General features: G+C 40.5%; 2 protein-coding genes and 1 long non-coding RNA gene across 3 annotated transcripts in view; 1 reads left to right on the plus strand and 2 right to left on the minus strand.

The window, feature by feature from the left end:
• The window catches only part of prkci (protein kinase C, iota), a 33202-nt gene extending 22607 nt beyond the window's left edge, over positions 1–10595 (minus strand). The window contains exons 1-2 of the mRNA XM_032530811.1: positions 10252–10595; positions 3180–3301 (exon numbers count right to left, since the gene is read on the minus strand). Of these exons, the coding sequence (XP_032386702.1) occupies positions 3180–3301; positions 10252–10334 (205 nt within the window). The 5' untranslated portion in view covers positions 10335–10595. The remainder of the gene's footprint in view (positions 1–3179; positions 3302–10251) is intronic.
• The window catches only part of LOC116698725 (uncharacterized), a 350926-nt gene that overhangs the window by 82301 nt on the left and 244277 nt on the right, over positions 1–24348 (minus strand). The window lies entirely within an intron of this gene.
• Positions 12440–24191, plus strand: phc3 (polyhomeotic homolog 3 (Drosophila)). The gene is given in 17 exon segments (XM_032530807.1): positions 12440–12561; positions 14298–14317; positions 14320–14511; positions 14988–15146; positions 15239–15319; positions 15401–15553; positions 15744–15833; positions 16078–16300; positions 16520–17148; positions 17242–17365; positions 17873–18132; positions 18525–18681; positions 18771–18888; positions 20586–20718; positions 22343–22604; positions 23105–23620; positions 24021–24191. Coding segments are annotated over 16 exon segments (2778 nt in total). The 5' UTR covers positions 12440–12539; the 3' UTR covers positions 23260–23620; positions 24021–24191.

The following is a 24348-nucleotide window of genomic DNA, read 5'->3' on the forward strand; positions in this document are numbered from 1 at the left end:
ATTCAGTAAAGATTAATATTACCATACAATAGTACCAATGTTTCTATATATATTTCAGGCACTGCCTGTTTATATACCACAATCTTTTATCAAGGCATTTAATCAAATGATTTCCTCCTTTATATGGAATAATAAATCAGCTTGCATAAGAAAAGAATTTATGGAAAGACCAAAAGATGCAGGTGGGCTTTCACTTCAAAATTTGCGCACATATTTTGGGCTGCAAATTTTAATGCCATCTCTCTGTGGTTAAAAGATTGGGATGATAGGATTCCTGCATGGCTCCAGATTGCAAAGGTTACAAGCAGCCCTTACTCCTCTCCCTCTCCCTCCCCATCCCTGCTTTACCCTGTGCACCTCTAAAATCACTAGTTAATAATATTAAGGATAATATAATTGTAACTCAATCACTGCGCATCGTAAATCAGTTTCAACGATGTCTGGGTATTCAGAGTATGTCTATTCACTGACCAATAATACATAATTATCTTTTTCAACCATCCCTAATGAACAATGGCTTCAAATTGCCCTTGTCATTTGGTATGACAAGGGCATCTACTGTATAGTATTGAGGACCTGTATGTTCATGATACTTTTGCTAGCTTTGAACAACTATCCAGAAAATTTGGTCTGACAAATAATCATTTTTGCAATACAATGCAAGCTTAGTGCAGATTTGAATCGCGCATGCCCAGATTACAAACGGTTTACGGCATAACGTGTCATATTGAAATTTGTGAAATGCATGAAATAATAACATTTTCTCATAACAAACAATAACAGAAGATGGGAATCATTTCAAAATCATTTTAGATATCTATGGTTGTTTGATTGCTAATGTTAGCTCAAAACGCCGTTCACCTTACAACATTTGTTGTGTTTGATTGCTAACTTGTAGCCAGCCGTGAACAAAATTTGTTAAGTAGGTCAATTTTTACTGATTGAACATTACAGAAGTCTATTGTTGTCTCAAAGTGATGCATGCGCAACTCAAATCTGCACTCAACTTACATCTGGGAGTGACAAATTCTGTGTTTAATCCTCCCCAGCTTCATCAATGCCTCCTGAAGTTGCAGCGCAAGCGCACTGCGCTCCAGCAGGGGAAGTGGACAGGATGTATCAGCGGACTTTTTTCTTTATCCTTTTTGATGAAGTGATGTGGGTGGCCAAGAACGTAAACTAAAACTATTCTGTAGCTTGGTAAACTTTCACAGGTTTTAATTATCTTGAGTGTTCTGCCATGATGTGGAAGTTAAGCTTGTGTGACATCTTGACATTTGTAATATCATAAACACTGTTACACTTTTGAAACTATTTCAGCTTGTGTAGGCCTATCAGTGTTTTCTGAACATAGTGAACACACTTTTAAAATTACCGTTATAATACCAAAAAACGTGATCATTTTGGTCACTATAACCGTGAGGTAAAATTTTCATACCGTTACATCCTTACACAGAACATGACAAAGTAGAGACAATTCACTTGTACATACTGTATATTCTAGAGAGCAAAAGGTTGTGAATGTAAAAGGTAAGTTATAAAGTAGACACAGTTCTAATTATTTCCTTATTACTAACAGAGGCGGGTGACACACTGGGAGACAGGCAGTGTGAGCCAACACAGATTCTAATAATCTAGCTAATCACAATTACAAACCTCTGACTTTATTAATAGCTCGACAACAAACTATGACAGTTAGTATTTAAAAGGATACAAACTGCTGGTGGTTGACACAGAACTAGAACTTGTGGGTGGTCGGAGACAACCTTCATGTTGGTTTTATCTTTACTGAAAAATGTTTCCGGAATAGTCATTAAGTTTGTGAGTGCATATGTTACAGAGAAAATACAAACAGGAACAGAGACAAATTATTAACAGTACAATTAAAGTACTGATTTGGATAAATCACTTACCACAATGGTCCCCACATCAGTACGTTTAGAAAGTAAGTTACGAAGAATTATGCACTTTGCAGTCGGAAAAAAAAATGTCTATTTTTTTTTCTTTAATATTTGGTTAAGGGTAAGGGGGCTTTTTTTGTCAAGAGTACCCTCCTACAGGTGATGAAGACCCTTTGAGTGGAAGCACTTTGGTTATCAATGTATTAATAAAAGATTTTTAACTGACTATCAACGTGCCACAGATGCTATTTAAGACTGCCAAACAAATACCATGGACGTCCATTAAAAGTAAACTAGACAGTCCTAGTTTTTGTTTTATTCTTACTCAACTACTTGCCCGATCCTTGAAGAGCCCTTAATTCGTTTACTTCAGCATCACCAACACCATCTTTCATGACCCGGTGCAGCACTCCCTATTTTTCTTCATTGACAGTTGTATACATTAGTGATTAATCTTTTGATTATTTTCTCAATTATATATTTTGGTTTGGAAAATGTCAGAATTGTGAATTACAGCCATCACAACGTCATGATCTTGGACAGCAGTTTGAAGGTGGCACATCTTCATATTGCTTGTTTTATCTGATTAACAGTACAAAGCCCAAAGATTACATATTACTATCACATAAGAAAAAAAAGAAGCAAGTGATGCTAGAGACAGTTTTATGTTTAACATTTTTGCTAGAAGAAAATTGATAAAACAATTGATATAGCTGCCAATTCATTGCATGTCAATCGAACAATCGATTAATTGTTCCAGTTCTGATTGGTGAGCTGTGTGCATGTCGGGAATGGAAGAAAGACAATCAAGCAGCTTTTCTCTTTCAGACAGGCTAATTACCCAGTGATTGTGTGTGGGTGGTGACCAATAGGAGCTGAATGTAGCATAATGAGTTTGGGCAGGCTGACCTTATCCTGAGCAGAGCATCTTTTTTACGACACTATTTTTGCTGCCTTGGCAACAAGGAACTGGGTATGGGGGGGGTGTACCCTTTGACTGACTTGAAAAGACAGTGTTAAAGTCAAGTGACATGTAAAAGTGTGGGTGCTTATGCATGTGTTCATATTAACACATGGCACCGACAAATTCTGCCAGATGTAGCCAGCTATATCTGTTAAATTTTGATGTCACATGTGACCATAAATTGATATTTGTTTTGTAAACCAATTTTTCCTGTAAGGTGAATTTTGGCTGGTTTATCATGCCTCTTCTTGAAGCACAGATAAGGAGAAGCAGTAAAGGATAGAGAGGCGAGATCAGAGGGGGGTGGGGTGTACCTTCCTCGTCGATCCACTTCATGGTGAAGAGTTGGTCGTTGTCCATAGAGCACATGTCCTTAACCTCCCCGTACAGACCCTCGTATGAGATGGACGGCTCAAAATGAGTGATCATGATGTCCCTGCAGAGAAGACAGATAAATATTAAATATTTAAATGCTTAAGAAAACGTAAGTATTTATCTAACTTTCACGATAACTCTGGATGCACCAATCCAATACATGGCATTGTGTTATTTATCTCATATTTGTTATGTTCCTTTGAGTCAACGCGTCTACTGCTACCCTGTTGCAGGTTACATAAAGGAGATTCAAAGAAGTTGTTACAATGGTGGCAGTGTTATCAAATTGGTACTCAATATCAGCAGATACCAAAGCTGAGGCATAAGAATTGGCACAGAGAAAGAAAAATCAGATTATGCATCCCTACTGATTCCAAGAATTTCAATAAAAATACATACAAATACATACATACTGCACATACACACAATTTTTGTTTGATCGCCCAACTAATTGATTAATCCAATGTTTGTTAACTTCAGACATTATGTCCAAACACTCCTTCTCTGAACACTCAAAAAAACTCGGGAAAACACCAGACTTTTGGTGGTGAGAAAAGAGGTGAGAAAGCGTCCTTTCCCCTCAAACGCTGCTGTGTGTGAGTCACAGTCTCGCAGTCTGTCACATGTATGTGTGCATTCACCTGAACAGCATAATTGTTGGTGTGAGAAAGAGAGCAAAAACAAGAAGGAGAAAGACTAAAAAGGTGAGTGTGTGAGAGCCCCACACTAAAGCAGAAAGAATCATAAGAGATGGTGTTTGTGGCTGTATTGTGATCGTTACTGTCCATCCCTGAAGTCCACCACTTCCTGGAAAGCAGAACACTTGGACCACTGCTCTTAATCAACAAGTACAACACTCTCTGCCTCTTCAGTTCACTCATACACTCAAACAGTATGGTGAGACGTGAGAGAAAGAGTGCAGTGGTGGGTGAACGAGAGCACTGTAGGTGGGATCATCTGTCCCTCATCGTTTCATGGCTGCGTTATTATTGATGTCACATGCTCACAGCCCTCTGGCCAGCCTCAGTGATGTTTACAACCCAAAGAATGCGGGTGGAGATGGTACACCCATACGCTTTTATAGGTCTCCAGGCGACATAGGGTCCAAGCTCATGTGTGGGATCAGGAATGAGTGTGGTGACAGAATGAGCAAAACCATGCAGATAAGCATAGCAAAGAGTAAAAAAGGTGTAGAAAGTAAAGCGGGGGTAAAATGTAATAGCCGTCTTACCAGCCAAGGAGTGACCCACAAGGGCAAGGACCTCTTCCCTTTACTGCCATCGTCAAAGACGAACCCAATTTTTCATCAACTTGAGAGCTTTACAGCTGGATGATAAAATCCCAACACATGGCGCACACTACGCACTACGCACACTTGCATGTACTGTACAAGACCAAGGACAGCACAGAGTGTAGGGTCACTGTAGGGTCAGTCCCTGTCACCAGCAAATACGCACAAATAACATCACTGTGAGTTATTAGCTGATATTTCAGTTTCACGTTCATGTGAAGCATCTTAAGAGTGCAGCTTCAGCACAGCATGTATTAAACTGTCTTGACTGAAAATCACATGAATGAATCAATAAAGCATTCTAAGCAAGGATAAACTGACGTAAGGCTCAGACTGATGCCGCCGCCTCTTCCTCCTCCCTTTTTTCTCACCCTCTTCCTCCACCTTGCTGCTGATAATCATTGCCTGTGATGAGTGGGTGGGTGTGGGGGGTATGGTAGCTCTACAACCTCCTAAAGCCCTGATAACATCAGAAAATAGTGTATGAACACACAAAACAGTACACTAAAAATGTTGACGGTAGATGATCCAAAGTGCGAAACAGGAATGCAAAATACTTCACCCAGGTTTTTAATTGCGGTCAATATTCACTTCTCAAATGTGCTGTAAAGTTGAAATAATTTGTCTATAAATCGATTGACAGAAAAATTAATCTACAACTATATTGATACTCAATTAATTGTTTGTCTTGGTTCCAGCTGATTAAATGTGAAGATTTGATGCTGTTCTTTGTCCTTTGACAGTTGTCATATGACAGTAAAGTTAAAATATTTTATGAAAAGGTTACAGACAAAGCAGCTCATCAAGAAAATAATTAGATTAACTAATAATACAGTTATGTTAGTCGCAGCCATAATTTGATGGTTTTCTGTGTTTTATAGCATTTTAAATTTTTTGATCATCATTTGATGATGAATGCCGGCTACTGACGTACAACCCCATTGCGCATTGTAAAGTTATAATCAGAACCGGTCAAAGGTCAAATTCATTACCTTCATTAAAATAGCGTTCTTTTCACTGCTGCTAAAGGTCATTTAAGATAATTATATCTAAAATGACAGAGGTTCAGAAACACTAAAAAGGTTACATACTGTATATTCACTTTACCTAAAGTGAAAGTGATCCTATTTCCACCACTAGGCTGATGAGTAGGCAGCTGTTTAATGTAGGGCTGGGCGATATGAGGAAAATCAAATATCACTGTATTTTTGACCAAATACCTCAATGACGATATATAGGGTTGGCAATTGGTGCTCACAAAATATTTACACAATGAGATTTGTGATAAATAATCATCAGTGGATATAATGACTTAGTGGGTAAAAGCAAATAACTGAACAGCTAAAACAGTCTGGAAAAGACAATACTTACATTACGATATAAAACATCTAGGACAATATCTAGTCTCATATCACAATATAAATTTATATCAATTTACTGTATTGCCCAGTCTTAGTTTAATGACTTCTGTGTTGCTTCCTTTGATTTGGAAAATGCCTTAGACAATACTGCATTTTTACCATTACACAACATCCAACAGATTAAGCTAAAAAAAAAAAAAAAAGACCTGCATTAGATGAAGGAAACCAAGCTAGCAATTCCCAGAGTGACAAATACAGAAGGATTTTGCAGTGAAAGACTGGGAATTCATCACTGGTGAATAACTGGGAGGAAGCAGCATTCCACACAGATCTGGCATTCCTCTGCTGTGTGCAGTCCTAGAGTAGAGCAAAATTAAAGGAGGAGGAGAATGCTGGCCTGTGCCCCTGGCTCTGCACTGCCGTGACTCGGACTCTGCCGCCCCATCTGCCTAGCATGAAGCCAATTGTCACTGGTGAGTGCTTAAGCAGGAAGAAGGGTCTGGTGGGTGCCTCTCTGGGCTTTCATGAAGATGCTAGCACTGATACACGCTAACGGTTGAGGTAACATAAACAACAACAACAACACACTGTAGCAAATACAGAAACGCACATGCTAAAGTTCCAAAAACAGCCACTGAGGTCAGGGTGAACGAAACAGACGGCAGGATGCTGTGTTCTCTAGGCAACATGGCCGTCCTGCTGTGCGGAATAGGAGAGAGCTTTGCTCTTCGCAGCACAAGAGCACCAACCAAACACACTCTTGCTGAGCCTGAGACACGATCACCCAAAACGATAAGCCAACATGTGTGTACAAACACTTGAATTGTATTACACATAATATACAAGACAAACAGAAAATACATAATTACATGTTAGCAGCAGCTGAGACTTGTTAGTGAAGATGTGTGTCAGTGGATGGGTGGTTGAGGGCTGTATGACGTTGCAGTTCAGTGCTTGAGGGGCTTTCAGAGCAAAAGTAAAAGGGCAAGACAAGCAACGCTTCCCATATTTTAAACAAAGCTAGACCTAGAAGCAATGATACAGATGGCAGAGTCTTTGAAAAGGAGAGAAACTCTATTCAAAAGAGCAAAAAATCTGAGCAGCTCTGTCAAGCCGGTGTAATCCCCGTTTCCTGCCAAACATGTCATACACAGGAATTCTAAAGTTGATCCAGCATATAAGAAGCCTTGTGTTAGTCGGTGTTGAATGCAAAAAAGGATTCAGACCTGACATAACTCACTGGCAGTGGCAAACAGAAATGTTTTATTTCATAAAAGGATGAGCTTTAGCTGGCTGCTAAACGCAGAAAGAGGCCATTCACCAAAGGCAGTGGCCGATGTTTGTGTGTTGTTCTTTTTGCGATCAGACTCAGACAACAGTCAGCTAGCGTATGCTGCTGCTGAGCAGGCTGAGTCCTGCAGCGGCCCGGGTTCGAATCCGACCTGCAGCCCTTTGCTGCGTGTCATCCCCCATCTCTCTCCCCCTTTCCTGTCTATCCACTGTAACTAATAAAAAGGGAAAAGCCCTAAAATATAATCTTAAAAAAAAAAAAAGCCATATTTACATTACACAGATTAATTTACTAACAAAGTGATCACATTAGACGACGAGCCATTTTGAAGCCTATACATATAGCTCAGTTGTCAACGTTTGTGTCCCCCAGACCTACGACGTCCTGGCCACACACATTCATGAGCTACTGGCTTGTGTGAGCATGCTTAGACTCACGGCATAGTAGATTTTAACTTGATAAAAGCAGTGTTACAATAACGTTTTTGAAAATGACTATTAAAAAAAAGTTCAGTTATTTAATATAATGAATATTTATTTGTTTCACTGTTGCAAAAGGGGAAACAACAACAAAACATCGGAATTGGCTATCGACGAAGTTGTTATCTTAAACGTGATTTCCCAATTGGTGCATCCCTACTAAAAACAGCAGGTTTAGGGACCAACAACCCATAAAGATGTCACTTCACATCACTTGGGGCTGTGGGAGACTGGGATGAACACATTTTCACCAATTTCTGACATTTCATAAACAAAAACAATTAATTGAGAAAATAAATCAGGTGATTAATTTCTAATAAAAATAACTGTTAGCTTTGGCCCTACCATATCTACTACCATTGTACAGTATCTTCATCACTGAATGTGAGTAAAATGAAGACGAGCCAGTGACAGGCGGGGACTGCTACAGGCTGACACCGGTCTGCTGATGCTGGCGTTGACTGACAACAGACAGGCAAATGGGAATGAATGGACTCAAAAAGGACACTATAGTGAAAATAGATGAGCTGAGACACAAGGACCAAGGACAAGAAAGACCATTGAGAGTGACGTTTTCAGGTTTAAAAGGATGAACAAAGAATTACTCTGTCAACTGATGTTTAGATTACCACTTTGAAGAAAAAAAAGTGAAGTGAGTTTCTGCAGTGTTTGGATGGCGGAGAAACCTCCAAGCACTCACCTCTATGTCACATGTTTACTAGAGCGGCAACTAACAATTGTTTATCATCATTGATTAATCAAATTGAATATTATTCATGTCAAACAACTGTGAGAAAATTATAATCACAACTTTGAAAAACCCAAGGTGACATCTTCAAATATCTTGTTTTGTCTGGACACATTTTGTGTTTGAGAAAGTTTATGAAAGTTGTGTTGTTACAATTTAACATAAAACAGTAAGGAAACAGTACCGACATGCTGCTGATAGCTGATATGTCAGGGCCAAATATACTGAGTCTGGGCACCTCTTCAATCTCCAACTCCTAACAACACTGATGCCATCCTGGTTTAATGTGTCTCAATAACCTAACAATGAGACCATCTTACTGTGTTCCCTCTCTGGCAGCATAGCTGAGATTCCTCAGCAGTGACCTCATAAATACTTCAGATGCTTCGTTCTGTGCAATGACACCTGATAATCAACACATACTACAGTGTGCATTAGGTGCGTCACAGAGTCAGTGAGATATAAAACAGGTCTGGCTAAGGTGACTCGCACTTCACGTTTTTCAAGTCTTGGGTGGGCTCCAAATCACTGGCTCCATCACACAGAGTGGGGAAGGGAGTGTCATAAAAACAACTGGGTCGCCAAGGATTTCTATCATCACATCCAGATACAAAACTAAAACAGTGGACATGCCTATGTCAGACTTGATATTACAAAAACTTAAAGAACTGGATCTCCATATCCCATACATGACATTATCAGGGATGAATGGTACATTGATATTTATGTTTATAATCTTTTGCTTGTCATGTGTCCAATAATCTTTCCCCTTCAAAAAGTGTTTCCCACAGCGGCGTTCCCCTTAGCTTGGGTTAGGGCATAATTGAGGTTAACTTCAGGTGCCACAGAGATGATCTGTTAAGGCTAGAGCTGAAACAATTCATTAATCGATTAGACAATCAACTTGGAATTATTCAGCTGAAAATGCAATAATCAATCAATCATTCCAGTTTTTAAATAAAGCAAAATAATGTCAAATATTGTCTAGTTTCAGCTACTCAAATGTTATGATTGGCAATTCGCTATTTCATATCACTGTAAATTAAACATATTTGGGTTTTGGACAGTTGGACTATTACTATTTCAGACTACTATTTCATGACAAACAGGGCTTTCAAAACTTGTGGTGGGCCTTTTCCCTGTTTATTTGAAATTAATAGACAAAAAAATATATCACTAACCAAAATAATAGTCAACAGATGATTTGATGATATTAGTTGCAGCCCTAGTTAAGGTTCAGGTTGCATTAAGGTAAGACAAACGGGGAAACAGACGAATTGTGCTGTGAGATTGTAAATGCAATGTTATGTTATAAACACTACATCAGTATTACTGAAAATACCTCAGAATACCATCTGAAAATAACAGTTCAGCTTGACCTCACATTGTCAAGCCGTCTACCATCATCCCTAAAGTACAGGTCCATCTTATTAACTTACCAAACTGCCAAGAAGAATTGAATGTTGACCAGTGCATAACAACATGCCAGGCTAGTTATAAACCTTATTAGCTGTCAGACTAGCTAGCTCCATACTTTCACACTGTGTCAGATTTAAGATATTAGCACAATCAACAACTCGTTTTGACTGAATTTAAACCAATGACTTTACACTGACAACGCGTCTGGCTCTAGCCATGGTCCGGACAGTTTCACCTGCCTGTTTGCCTTGTCAAGTTTACCTAACGTCAGACCTGGTATTTACCCAACATTAGCAAGCCGTTAGCCGGGTAAGCTAATGTTAGCCAACTGGTTAGCCACCTTTCAAAGTCTAAAACTGTTTTTAGCTAGTTGATTTACTAACCAGATCCATGACATGCTAGGAGAAGCAGTGATTTCTTACCCTTTATAATACGCTTTTACCCGGACTTGGTGGCAATTCTCGCCGGGGTGGGACATGGTGCTGTCCCGCAACGTCGGCATCATAAGCTCAGGCAGTCCGAGTCTCCGATGCCTTCCTTCTTCTTTCGCTCTCTGGTTGTGTATAACGCCCAAAACACTTTGCTTTTAAAGTTCGTCGACACACCAAGTGAACAACGAGACAAGTGTTGATAAAAAATGACCAATTTAGGTTTCTTTACAGACAAAACAATAACATGAAAAGTAAAGAAAAACTTGCGGGGTCCGCCAAACAACTCCCTACTGCAAAGGCCTTACGATGGACGAGTCCATTGTCGGAATGCGTTGGGTGGCGCACACAGATGCACAAATATGTAAACTGACATTAAACAAATATTGTATTGACTATTTAAAATTCCCACTTTTACACAGATTTTAAGTTCACAAAGTATAGCAAACCAGTTTAATATGGATAAAATCTCCGAAAAGTTAAACATCTCCTTCGCCAGCATTCCGACTGTACCAACTGAAGCCTTGTATGTTTTATGTGCTGCTTTCACGTTCAAACATCTGAGTTCGGACCTCGTAGAAGCCTCAAGACACGTCGCCCATTCAAGTTCTTTGGTTCGGAAATAACAACAATAATTGACCTGTAACATGAGCAAAAGCATGTGTTTCCATGTTTTGGAATTAGTGAACTACTTTGTGCTACTGTGCTCGAATGAATACAAAAACATGTGAAACGGACGTGATTAAATGAGGATTAATTGATGAAAGAAAAAAGGACAAATGTGAATATGTAACGTTATACACCACATCAATAGGTTTATTGTTTACATAGACTACAAAAATACATTTAACAATAACTCTAAATACTGACATTACTTTAATTAATTTGACGTATCTTATTTATTTCATGCAATGCAACGTTAGGCCTACATGAACAACAGCAAAATAAATTATAACAATTAAATATATCTTTTTTCCTACGGCTCTATTAGCCACTAAACATAAAGTTATTTTCAAACCATAGACTGTATATTATTAATTTACAGTCTATGGTCCAAAACATAGATTCGACTGCATATGGTTCTAACATTTTGCTGGATGATTCACGCAGGTTTATGTCTTGCTATTTCCGACTGTCCATGAACACCACGTGAAAAGAGCATCCTTCACAGCCGAGAACGAGTTGATCTTCCTCATCCTGAGCGAAACTCCTGACAGGTCCTGCAGCCCCGGGGAAACTTGTCTCAGAAATAGCATGTGTTTTTGCTGCACAATGTATAGCCTACATTATATATTTTTTGTTTATCGCTCTATTTTTCCCCATAATGATAGAGAGACAGAGGCAGAAAGAGATGAATGATGAAAGCTTGCCCAACTTTATTTCTTTCTCCACCTATATCCAATTTCACTACGGATGTAAGCATCATTGTTGCACTAATATCCATCAATTTTTATAAACATATTCTAAAAATCCACCCGGATTAATTAGTTTGACATTGATGCTTTTACTTCCCAATCACAGTGCAGCCTCATGTTTGGATTTCACGTTATATTTCAACAGTTAAGTAACATGTCCAAACTGATTACTAGAGTAAGTTAATCATCTGTATTCTACATATGTCTATGCAGATGCTCCAACTTTCCTTTTGTGTGTTGTATAGGCTACTTAATCTTTGTATGCATAGCCTATAATAGCTTATGTAAGCATATCTCTGCAGAGCAAGAACGTGCTTGCTGAGCCTTTTTGAAAGGCAATTCTTAGGCTACTTTTGGTTTCTTTTGTTAGATCGACCTAGTGTATTATCTGTAAGCAATGTGTCCTCTTAGAAAACAATCCCATATGGAAGGATAATCATATTGTAGCTGTGTCTGGCATATCAGCCCATCAGCGGTTTGTGAAATAGTCTTCTGATGCATCTTTTTTGTGTGCAGCCTCGGGAAATTTCCCTCACACATCAACCCGATCCTATTTTCTTTCTTCTTCTTTTTTGAGCGAATATCTAAAGCCATTCATCAGACATAAATATAAGCCATTCAAAATGGACACAAACACATGGTTCAGCCGCCAAACATCTCCGGACTGTCCACGCAGTGAGCGCAGAGGACTCCCCGGCTGTGGAAGGTCCTCCCGCACTGCGAGCGGTGCTGTATCAAGTCTTTTTTATTGCCTGCTGTGTACCGTCTGAATTTTTTCATCTCCATTTTAGACAGTACTGACGCATCAGTAGGCTTCTTGATTGGGACAATGTGCCGGACCGGGTCTGGTCCGTTCTTAATGGCCTGATGGTCTATCAATACCAGGCAGGTAACGCCGACAAAAGGTGAACGATTGTGCATGCAAACAGCGCCGTCTGAGCGATGAGAGGCAGACCGACAGACAGGGAATAATGACATCCTGATTTGTTAAAGGTATTATCTGAGGTTCCTACATTATGGACAGTGCATTTAAGATCATTTATGATCATTTAGGGTTTATCGAGGATATAGCCTGCTGTCGGCGTTTAATTGGACAGAACCGGTTCTGCAGCAAAAAGCAATCAATATTCAAGCTGCCATCACATCAGTCTTTAGCCGTATAAAATATGGCAGATCATTTTTTTTTTTTTTTTTTTTTTCATAACGCTTGCCCTTTAAGATTATTAGTAGGCTATTATCATTCAAATATTTTACTCATATCAACATGGCTCTATCAGAAATTAAAAGAAGTAAAAACTCCAGCATTGTAGCACCTTTGTCTGATGTTTGTCTCTTTACAGATGTGGAAGTGGCACAAAATAGCCTTTACATTCATTTTGAAAACAAATCAGTGATGTGAACGATTGGCCTTTTTAATATATAGCCTATTTATTATCTATTCATAATAATGTTTTCCCAGGATACCTGCGATAAATCCACCTCAGTTTTCTCTCTTATGTTATCGTTTGTTTCTAACTTGTGTATAACGCTAATTAGATGATTTAGTTGTGCTTTCTATATTGCAATGATCAAAGTAAAACACATATTTAAGATGGTCTGAAAACCACAGTGTAGTTTTTTTATATATCTGTTTTTTTTGGATGCTTTATTTCTTTGAGCATGCACTTTTCCAAGAATACAAGCTAAAAATCCAACAAAATAATAAGATTGGGTAACGTTTATAATACCGGCTTAATGAGTAGCCTACATACATTCATATGTTGATTCATTGAGCCAGTTATTGTTATTTCAGTGCTGCAATGGATGAATTATCTTTGTAGTTTATTATGTGTGTGACTTTATTTTCATTTCATTTCTATGTTTTTCGGGGGTGAATTTCCATAACGGTAAAGCAAGTTAAAACTGAACTGAAATACCAAGAAATTAACGCCTATTGCCTATTTTCCTCCATATTAAAAAGTTGTCCTATTTCAATAGACGTAATGTTTTTACTGCTTTGGAATAACACAAATAGCCTACGTATAGTTGGATTTAGTAGTAGCCTATTTAGACTAAAGATTGATTTGTGTAAGGCTTTATAAGTAAAACTGACTTTGAGATCCTTTAATTTAAGAATATCTGTAAGCCTATATATATATAGACCGATTTTACGCGGCAGTTAACTCTATCGAATCAGTTCAGATTTTCAAAATAAGATCACATAAAATAGCCTACCTTTCACTTCTGGCCAACAAGAAATACAACAGGTTTAGTTTACTTCACAGCGCTGTGGAGTAAGGTCTGCACCACACAAACTTTCTGGGATAGGAGAAAAAATGCTCTGTGTTGTCTTCAAAGCACTCCCAATCATCGTGGGCAGCCTCCGGACTCGGAAGGAGCTTGTTTTGGTGGAATATTTGCACTCAGCAAAAACTAAATATTGGACAACTATTCAGTATGTAACGCACAAACTGGTATTTTCGGTTATCTAAAACCTGTTGCTGCAGAGTGCCAGTTGAGAAAGGTGCTAAACAACAAAAGAGCTAAGCGGTAGGCTTGGCTACATGTCCACCACCGATTCAACTAAAGTTGTGCCTGTTTTACTTAACTTCCTGGTGTTAATTAATGTCTCTTTTACCTCCACAGTTTTCCCATTACTGAATCTGTGTGTGTGACCTGGGAGATGGAGAGACAGGGCCCAGGAGAAAAGCAGACAGACACTAATAGGATTGTAGCCACCACCGCCCCCATCACATCAACTGCGTTCACCATGGCAACAGTCAACTCCGGCAGCGCCACGTGCACCCAGGCACCCTCTACTTCCCTCAGCATCATCTCACCCGACAGACAGGCAGTCCAGGTAATAGACGGTACCTGGGACCTCTGCAAGCATTATTTGACTCGGCAGGCAGGCAGGTGATAGATGACCCTGTGTAACTCTCAGAGCCAATACAACATACTGAAAAAAGACAAACAGACCGTCTTCCCTTAAATATTTTTTTGATAGGTAGCCTATGTTGTTTGAAAAGGTACCTTTCAAAAACATACATATTTTGTTAATTCCACCAGGACTGACATGTTATCTGAAAATAAATATAAAATAGCTCATAGTGAAATCAAATTACTGAAATTGAATATCTCAAGCCCTTGGCCATCTTTGTTCTAAGAATTTTCCAATCCTAACATCAGATAATTACATTTTTTCAAAACTAAATGCTCTGAATGCCTCAAAATTTATATTTATCGATTTATCAAAAGCAAATGGAATAAAATCCGAAAGACTAACTGAAATGAGATTCGTAAAATGCTTGATGTGTTCATCACGTGATCCGACAGGTGATCCAGCACGCCATCCACCGACCTCAGAGCATGGCGGCCCAGTACTTGCACCAGATGTACGCGGCCCAGCAGCAGCACCAGCTCATGCTGCAGACAGCCGCCCTGCAGCAGCACCAGCACAGCCCTCATCTGCAGAGTCTGGCTAGCATACAGAAGGTCAGATGATGTCTGTTATGTGTCAGTGCAAGCATGACACGTCATGTTAACATGAGCTATAGGGGGATTGACGTCTCTCCAATGTCTTTCAGGCTTCAGTCTGTCAGCGGCAGTCACTTTCGTCATCTAGTGGCAGTTTGGTTCATCCGCCTGCTGGTGTTTCCCAAAACTCAGTGAGTATCTGTGTTACCAATCCAAGCATTCTGACCTGCTCTGAACACAGTTTTTAACCTCAGCATCTTTCTTTTATCCAGTTGACTTTACCGGCATCTCCAGTGACAGCTCACCTGATTGGCCGAACCCAAACGTCCACTGGTGCTGCAACCACCATATCCCAGCAGGCCATGCTCTTGGGAAACAGACCAGCCAACTGTAACCAAGCTCAGATGTACCTTCGCACTCAGATGGTACAAATCTTTTCACATGTCTCACACTGTTGGTCATTCTTACAATATGCACTGATACTTTCAAACGGCATGACTCGTTTTCCCTATTTCTATTTTTACTGAATGTGTTTTCTTATGTTTTTCTCACATTTGTTTATTTCTAACCAGCTAGCCACCTGTCTCTCCCTGCTTTTTGCTTTTCTTCTGTTAGCTTATTCTAACCCCTGCAGCCACGGTGGCTGCAGTTCAATCAGACCTCCCTGTGGTCACCTCCTGCTCCTCTTTACCTACCTCGTCCCAGGTACAAACTTTGCCAGGCACTAAATTAGAACAACCCATGCACGCCACAAGACCGCAGTGTTACTTTGCCTACTTCAGGCTGTTACATATCCTGAGCATGAGCCACACTGCAAAATTAAAAGTTATGTGGTAAATACGGTTTGGGATTTTGATCATTGTCAGAGGAATTGTTAATAAAGTTGGGCTGTCAACCCCATCACCCATGGCTTCAGTGTAAAAGTGACTTTCTTTCTGTGTATATTCAGGTGCAGAATCTCGCTCTACGTGCCCACTTGCCTGGAGCTCTCGCCACAACCCACAGTGTGATTTTAAAGCCATCCGCCCATCCGCAAGCCCTGAGTCCGGCCACCTCTTTATCCAAGACGTCAATCTGCGGGCTGAAAACCAGCCAGCTGACTGACACCTCAACAGAAACAGGACTGGAGGACGTCACCCGGCTAGCCTCAGGCCCCCAGATTATAACCCCAGGTGAGATAACAGGTTCAAATACTGAGGTTTAAAGGAAATATTACTAGTAAATGTGTGTTTCAGGCTTAAATAATGAGGCACAATAATGAAAATGAACTCCCATACTGTGACAGGTGCCATGACTTTAAGGTCAACCTTGAAAAAGAGATACTTGTGTAAGTGTTATGTATTTGTTTGTTTTTGATCATCATGTCTGTCTACGCATCACTCTCCTTGCAGCCTACTCTCCGGTGCAGACCCACACTATGGTCAAGCAGCATCTGTCCTGTCTGCCAGGCCAGCGGGTGGCGCACCACCAGCTCATCCTCCAGCAGGCTACAGGAAGAGCGCCAAACCACAGACAGCTCCAGCCCATCGCTCTCAGAGTAGCACCTCAAGAACCCAGCGCCAACCCTCTTTCTCTTTCAGTTAAAAGACTGACCACCCCCAGCACCCAATCACAAACCAACAACCCCCAAGGACCTTCTTCTTCTACGTCTGTCCCCAGTGTGTTTGCATCCTCAGCTCAGACCTCAATCCCAGCTGCCACCGTTCAACCTCAGCCTCCTCCTTTGGTGGCGGCTCCACACCGCCGGACCTCATTCCCACAAGCGCAGAACCAGCCTCCACCTCCTCCTCCGCCTCTGGTTCTCCCCAGGCTACCCCAGAACCCCCCAGCTTCCCTCCAGAGGCTGTCCCTGCACTCGGTCCAGGCTTTGGCCATCCATTCAGGACATATGTTGCTGACAGAGCAGGAGCTGCCTGTAGCGGAGGCCCTGGTCCAGATGCCCTACCAGAACCTTCCACCTCCTCAGACGGTGGCTGTTAATCTGAAAGTGCATCAAGTCAGACACAGTGAAACTACATCCGTGAGTCACCTTATGCTGCTGTTAATGTGTAGGTGTTGCCTTTTCACTGCATGTGCTATTTTGATCAAGGGCTTGTTGTGGTTTCAATTTCAGTTGGGGCAAACGTGCAAAGTGAATGGATTGAGCTCAGAGGAGAGAAAAGATGAATGTTCTGCCAGTCCACAGCGAGACGGGACCCTGACACCTCTCATTGGGCCTCTTAAGCAGAATGGTGCAGGTAAAATATGATTAAGAATACAATACAATAAACCCCTTTCTAACCCTTCAAACTCTCCTCACTAGCCAGAGGGATGTTTCATAAAGGTTGGTTTAGAAAAACAGAGCCTGTCTTGGATAAACCTTAAAACCTGAATCTGCTAATTAAGCTAAAATGAGTTACAAAGTTAGTTAAAAAATAGTTTAAATTATTTGTAAAGTTGTAAAGATGCAACACACTATTAAACAACTTTGAGGTATGAAAGTGACATAGCAGTCTCTGTATGGCTAAAATGCTGTTAAAATATCTTCAAATTGGCTGTCTGTAACAAACTAACCTGACAGAGACCGGGCGTTAATCTGGAGGAATACGTTTCCATGGTAACTTAGGTCAGACTTACTTTTACGAAACTGAATTCCTAAGAAAATGAACTGGAATTACCGGAATAAGCACGCTTCAACTGGTAATTTTGCTTGCACGAAACGCCCCTCAGTTGTGTTATCTTTTACACCTCTTATTGTTCCTCAGTGATGGGTTCATCCTCCATCATATCCAGTCACCCAGTGGTCAGGTCGCCAGTGGTGGAAGAACCCTCCCAGCTCACCACCACCAGCAGCGACCCTCCTCCTCTACCGCCTCCCGTCCTGCCAGCAGCAGTGAGAGGCCCAGCCCAGCCCCCCTCCTCCCCAACAAGTGTCCCAGAGAGCCCTGACACGATACTCACAACCACCGTCCTTACACACCTTATAGAGGGCTTCGTCATCCGAGAGGGCCTGGAGCCATTCCCGGTATGAACAAGGGAGTTGCAATATCACCGGTGAATGTGTGTCTGAGTTGGATCTTTTAGCTTATGGGAAATTTCATCCTGAAACCCTTTAAATGGACACATAGTTCTCAACATTTGTGGCTAGTTAACATTCAATAATTTCCAGTGCCAATAAGCTCTTTTCAGATACTGTACCAGATATTAGGCTTCTGACAGCAGCCTTATAATAGACTAATGCAATGCAGCCACACATATATTGTGGAATGGCAATTTTTCCAGTTCATATGATAAAACTTTAATTTTAGTCAAACGTAGCTGTGTGAAAGCTATACCCCATCTGTTTTTACATAGAACTAATGTCTTTCAATGTCAGTATGTGAGAGTTTACCTTTCTTAATGCACCTCTTAATGCAGGTGGTCTCCTCCTCGCTGTTAGACCAGCAGGCTTCACTGCCTGAATCCCAGGAGATACAAACCAACGGGGATTCAGCAGCAGAGGACAGTCCGCTGGATGCTGAACAGATGGATTCAACAGATTCAGAGATGGAAGACCATGGCCCTGCAGCAGACGGTGAGGGTGTCTTTGTGTGTGTGTGTGTGTGTGTGTGTGTGTGTGTGTGTGTGTGAGAGAGAGAGAGACTAACAGCTGGTCCTGTGAAGTTGCAGAGCTGGGGGAGAGTGTGGCAGGTGTGCTGCAGTGTGAGTTCTGTGGGAGCCGAGGTTACGCTCACACGTTCCTGCGCTCCAAACGCTTCTGCTCCATGACGTGTGTCAGAAGGTAAAATAAATCACTCACACATTAAGATGAACCAACAACCCTTTCGTTAATAAGCAGAGGTCACATCAAACATATCAGCCTGGTTCTCTGAAGTAATGCCAATCCAGTACTGAAAATGTACACTGCATTTAAGATACAGTAATGCCATCCCAATGGATGGTAAGCCGATGTTAAGTTATACAAGTTTTTCATTCCTTTTTTTGAGCTGATTAAAACCTGCACTCTCAATGTCTCAGAATTGAAGGGAAACACAACTTACATTAAAAACTCCAGTATGTTAATTTTCATGACCTAGAAAAGTTAAATTAATATCTGTGATTATGAGCTACTCTCTCTCAAAGTCGGAAACCAGAGAAGTAGGTCTCAAACATTGTCATGTCATCAAGTATAAAGATTGGAACTGCTCCATGGACACTGACTGGAAGTTTTTATTTCTTTTTTTATACCCAAATGAGCTTTACTCTGCTGTAGAGTTCTCAGTCCTGAGACAGAAAATGTACCCAAATACTCAGATGCTCTCAGTGTCATCTATAACATATTTCTCAATTCATTGAAGCAGTTCCAACCTTTAAACTTGATGAATTCACAAATTTGAGTTTTGGCACTCTAATATGGGAGAGAGTTGTTCATGTTTACTAATATTTTTGGGCTGTCTTCAACCATAGGAATAACATGTATGAATTTTGAAAATGGGCGTAGTTCCCCTTTAAAGGAGCAAAGATAAATAAATTATTCTACTGGCAGGTAACTAGACAGTCCTGCCACATTGTTGTTTAAGTGTTGATTTGATGTTAAAGGATAGGGCTGGCAATGTTACCCGACGATTGATTGATTGATTGATTGATGATGATTGATTGAACGAGTATTGTTTGTGTAGCCAAAGCCTGATACAACTTATCAAACAATGACGTGAGCGGCATTGTTGTTCCAAGCTATTATAAACATGTTTCCTCATTATCTCGAACACACACACTGTAGCTGATGCAACATACCCAGTCCTGAAATACTCCCTAGAGCACTGCATGTGTATTAATCCACCACTAAAAATAGTCCCCAACAAATGCACTTTTTCCTCCTGTTTGTTTACTAAAACTACAGCACTCAGCTGTTTTAGGAAATTACTGAGAAGATTTACAGTGTTGGGAAGCCAGAAAGCATTGAGAGATAGACTTTGGTTGGTTTTAGTCTTTTCATGTAAGACAAAATAGAGAATAACACCACCCTTATCATTTAAAACAATGACTTTTGGTTAGAATAAAATGAATGAAAAAGCAGAGTTTTGCAGCAAAAAAGGATCTTTCCTTGTGTAAATAAAGATTTTTAGGCAGCCTCCATCACACAAGATGAGTAAAATGAAAATGTTGTCTGTCTCAGTGGTGGTGAGACACATCATCTGACATCTGGAACCCATTGAGTTACATTTGGGTTAATGGAAAAAGTCACAAGTGCATAATCACTCACATGTTTCCTTTTGAGACTCCATCCAGGCATCAAAGAGTCCAGATGCAGACTATTAGCTTAGTGCACAATGGCAAAAGCCTGTCAAACTACTAATGAGTACACACAGGAAAAAAAATCTCAAAGGGCTTTTGGGCTTCAAGAATTATATCATGACTGCAGTGCCATCCCTATTCAAATGCGATCATCTGCAGTGAACTGTATGAATCTAATTTAATATTTTGATTCTCTGTTTTAAGGTTTAGTGTGAGCTGCACCAAGCGTATCACTGTGCTGAAAGCAGGCCGTTGGGGTCACAGGCCCATGGGCAGGAGAGGACGACCCCCCAGCAGGATAGTGAACGGAGCCTCTAGAGAACATTTTCTGAGACAGGTCAGTTAATATCACTGACCTGACGCTTGTAGCAAAATGCAGGGAGTGCTGCAGGGATCACTGGTCCTATGAGACAAGCTGCTCTCTGGGGGACTGCTGCATCTGACAGGAGCAGAGCGTTGAAGGAGACTCCCAGTCTGTGAACACATTTTCAAAATAGGACATATAACTTAACTTAACTTAAATTTTCAAAAAGACGTATCCAATGCATCTATGGACAGTTGTTAATGTCCATACCTGGAGTTCTCAGCCCAGGCCTGATAAGAATAAAATAAATATCCAAAGGAAACAAAAACAAATAGCAAATAAATATCAGACAAATTAACATGACCTTTTGTGGCACAAATGTTTTTTTTCCTGCTTTCCATATCCTGTTAGTTAGATCTTTCAACCACTGGTCTGTAAGACAACTTAATAACAGCAAAGACTGTTGATCACAGTAATACATAAAATAATCAAAAAATAATCAAAAGTAAAATAGCGCTCCAAAAACTAGGAAAAAGTTGGGGGGTTTACGATAAAAGTGAGTTTTTAAAATTTATTTGAAAGAAATACATAAATACATAAATTCAATCAAATAATAATGATGTTTTAATAATAATTTCGAATAAGTGAAATCTTTTTATGCGTTAAAGCTTGCACCAGACTCTCCAGAATCTCTGGTTCAAGGATGGTATAGGTTTTGCCATGACGAGGTGCTTCTCTCTCCTGTGGCCAACACACCAGAGCAGAATAGATGCAAGAAAAGGCCCACCGGCACATTCATCAAAGAGTTACTAGGCCGTTCTCTACCGAAAGACCAAAGCCTAATCTGCTGCAAGCTGCCACGTCCTGAAAGATGAGGGGTGACATTGGAAGGAGGCTGCCGTTCCCAGAGGTGGTGCACACAACGCTACGTCTGGACACTGTACTGTGGTCAATTAAAGACCGAAACATTCATTCGGATTGAGCTGACAGTGCCGTGGGAGGAGAGAAAGAGAGAGGCCTTACAGTACCAGTCCTTAGTTCAGGACTGTAAGGACAAGGGATGGCAGGCAGGTATGTTGCCCGTAGAGATTGGCTGCAGAGGAAAGAAACAAGACGCTCACAGCATGTGGGAGGAGGCAGAACGAGCCTCTCGCTGGTCATGGAGTAGACGAGAGGAGGGAAGCTGGAAGCTAGGAGCAGATGATTTGGCCATTACTGCCAGACCACCAACTGTGTTAAGTTTGATAAGTGTTGAAACACTCAGTGAAGGTTGGATACCATCGGATGACATCTGCTGCCGGCCAAAAGGCTATGGTCACAACCCAACAAGTGTAAATCAGCATTTAGACAATAGATTGATGCATAAACTCTTTCCTAAAATCCAGATTAATTACATTATTTCAAGGTTTGAAGATGCTTAAGGCTCAATGGACCATCGCTTAACATTAGAAAAAAAACCTGTAATGCACTAACTCCTTTAAATTAAACCTTTATTTTAATAACATTCAATATAAAAACAAAAAACTGCAGCTTTCACACGTAGGAACCATAATCTTATCTGAGATGACTAAGGCTAATAACTGGTTGAGCTTTTCTGTAAGTAGTCCACACAAAAACACAGTAGATATTTGCCAGAAATTGTCTTTGTGCTCCACAGGCTCGTCGGCTGTTTGGCTCAGAAGAGAGCCGGCAAAGTTCACTGATAGAGGAGGAAGAGCAGGGGGAAGATGAGGAAGACGAGCCTCCCATTCCCATGACAACCAGGCTCCGTAAACAAGCTGAGAGAGAGCGAGAGAGGGAGAGAGAGCAGGAGCAGAGGATGACAGAAACAATCAGTGTTTCTGACGGAGAAGCCAACGTCGGCTGTCCGTCTCAGTGGAACGTAGAGCAAGTGTTTTCTTATATCAACTCCCTACCAGGTACGGCTAAGAATTTCCTGGAGCTCATTAACAGCCGAACAAACAAAACATGTTTTTCCCAAACCTTAGTAAGCTCCATTTTCCGCCTTAGACTTCTTGCAGCTTATCATAAACAAAAATAAACAACAAAAACATATAAATGTATGAAGGTAGTTAACCCACTTTTCTACATTCGTCTTACTGTTGACTCACTGTTAAAGCAAAAACACACTGTTGCTTTCAAGGACATAAAGTGAATCACCTCCTGTGCATCAAATTAATGCTGCCAGATGTTCAAAGCATCAAAGACAGCTTTGAGTAAATTGCCCCATAAAAGCTGCAACAGACCCCTTGTTTAACAGAGTAAGAATATACATATGTTGTTGTATAAGCCTGATATTTAATGAATTTAATATATTATATATATATAGTAAGTCTGCAAATGGATCAGCTAAACAAAATGCATCAAAATCAACAAGAGACACACACTCTACTTAGTCTCCTTCTTCTCTTTTCTCCAGGTGGTCAGGATGTGGCCAAGGAGTTTCGCTCCCAGGAAATAGATGGACAGGCTCTGCTGCTTCTAACAGAGGAGCACATGGTCAGCACCATGAACCTTAAACTGGGGCCTGCACTGAAACTATGTGCTCACATTAACTCTCTGAAAGATGCATAAACATATTAACATTCCTACTCTCCAAGAACAGATGTGTGTTGATCTGGACCAGGAAGAAGAAAAACAAGAGGGCGGTCTCAGAAGCGCTACCCATTTGAACTTGCCCTAGATTGGACCAATACAAAGACAGTTAAACAGTTTCGTGAGACCACTGCCAAGGATTTCCTTCCTGAGTGAAGTTCCATCTGATTTGAACACAAAGATGAGCGGTTCTTTCTATCTCTTCTTGTCATCCAATTGCAGCGATTGTAGCAGTTTGGCTCCAGTTATCCATTTGTTTAAAAATGGTAAATTGAAAGGTCTTTGTATTATTTATAAAACATTAAAAAAAAACTTTACATTATTAGACATAACATTAAAGGTCCCATGACATGGTGCTGTTTGGAAGTGGTCCCCTAATACCATATCTGAAATCTCTTTGTGTGGGGTGTGGTGGTGGGGGGGGTGGCCTTGACCAACTGTCACTTTGCTCATTTGAAAGCCATGATGTCTCTCTCTCTCATGGGTTGGCCAAATTCTCTGGGCGGGCAAAGTAGAGAAATGGGAGGTAACCTTGCCTCTTATGACCTCATAAGGGGCAAGATTCCAGATCAGCCCATCTAAGCTGTCATTTTCTCAAAGGCAGAGCAGGATACCCAGGGCTCGGTTTGCACCTATCGCCAGTTCTAGCCACTGGGGGACCATAAGCAGACTGCGGGAGAGCATATAAATGTTAAAAAAAACTCATAAAGTGACATTTTCATGCCATGGGACCTTTAAAGGATGCTGCACAATCTCAAAGTTTACAAAACAGATTTACTATCTTGCAGATGTCATTTGATACGTTTATCATCAGCGAATTAGTGGAACTAAGCTGATGAAAAGGTTATCTATTATTTATTTATTTATTTATTATTGTCATAATTAATATACAAATAAAACCATGAAAGTATTTTGCACTGTTTTGTGGTTTTGTGATACATTTTACAAAAGGTGCCAAAACTCAGGAAATTACTTTATTCTATTAATTAGTGACTTTGTCATGTATGTATAAAACATGAAAAAGAAAATTGTAATAATGAGTTTCCTACTGGTTTTCCTATTGGACTT

The sequence above is a fragment of the Etheostoma spectabile genome, chromosome 12, assembly GCF_008692095.1.
Source record: "Etheostoma spectabile isolate EspeVRDwgs_2016 chromosome 12, UIUC_Espe_1.0, whole genome shotgun sequence".
Taxonomy (NCBI): domain Eukaryota; kingdom Metazoa; phylum Chordata; class Actinopteri; order Perciformes; family Percidae; genus Etheostoma; species Etheostoma spectabile.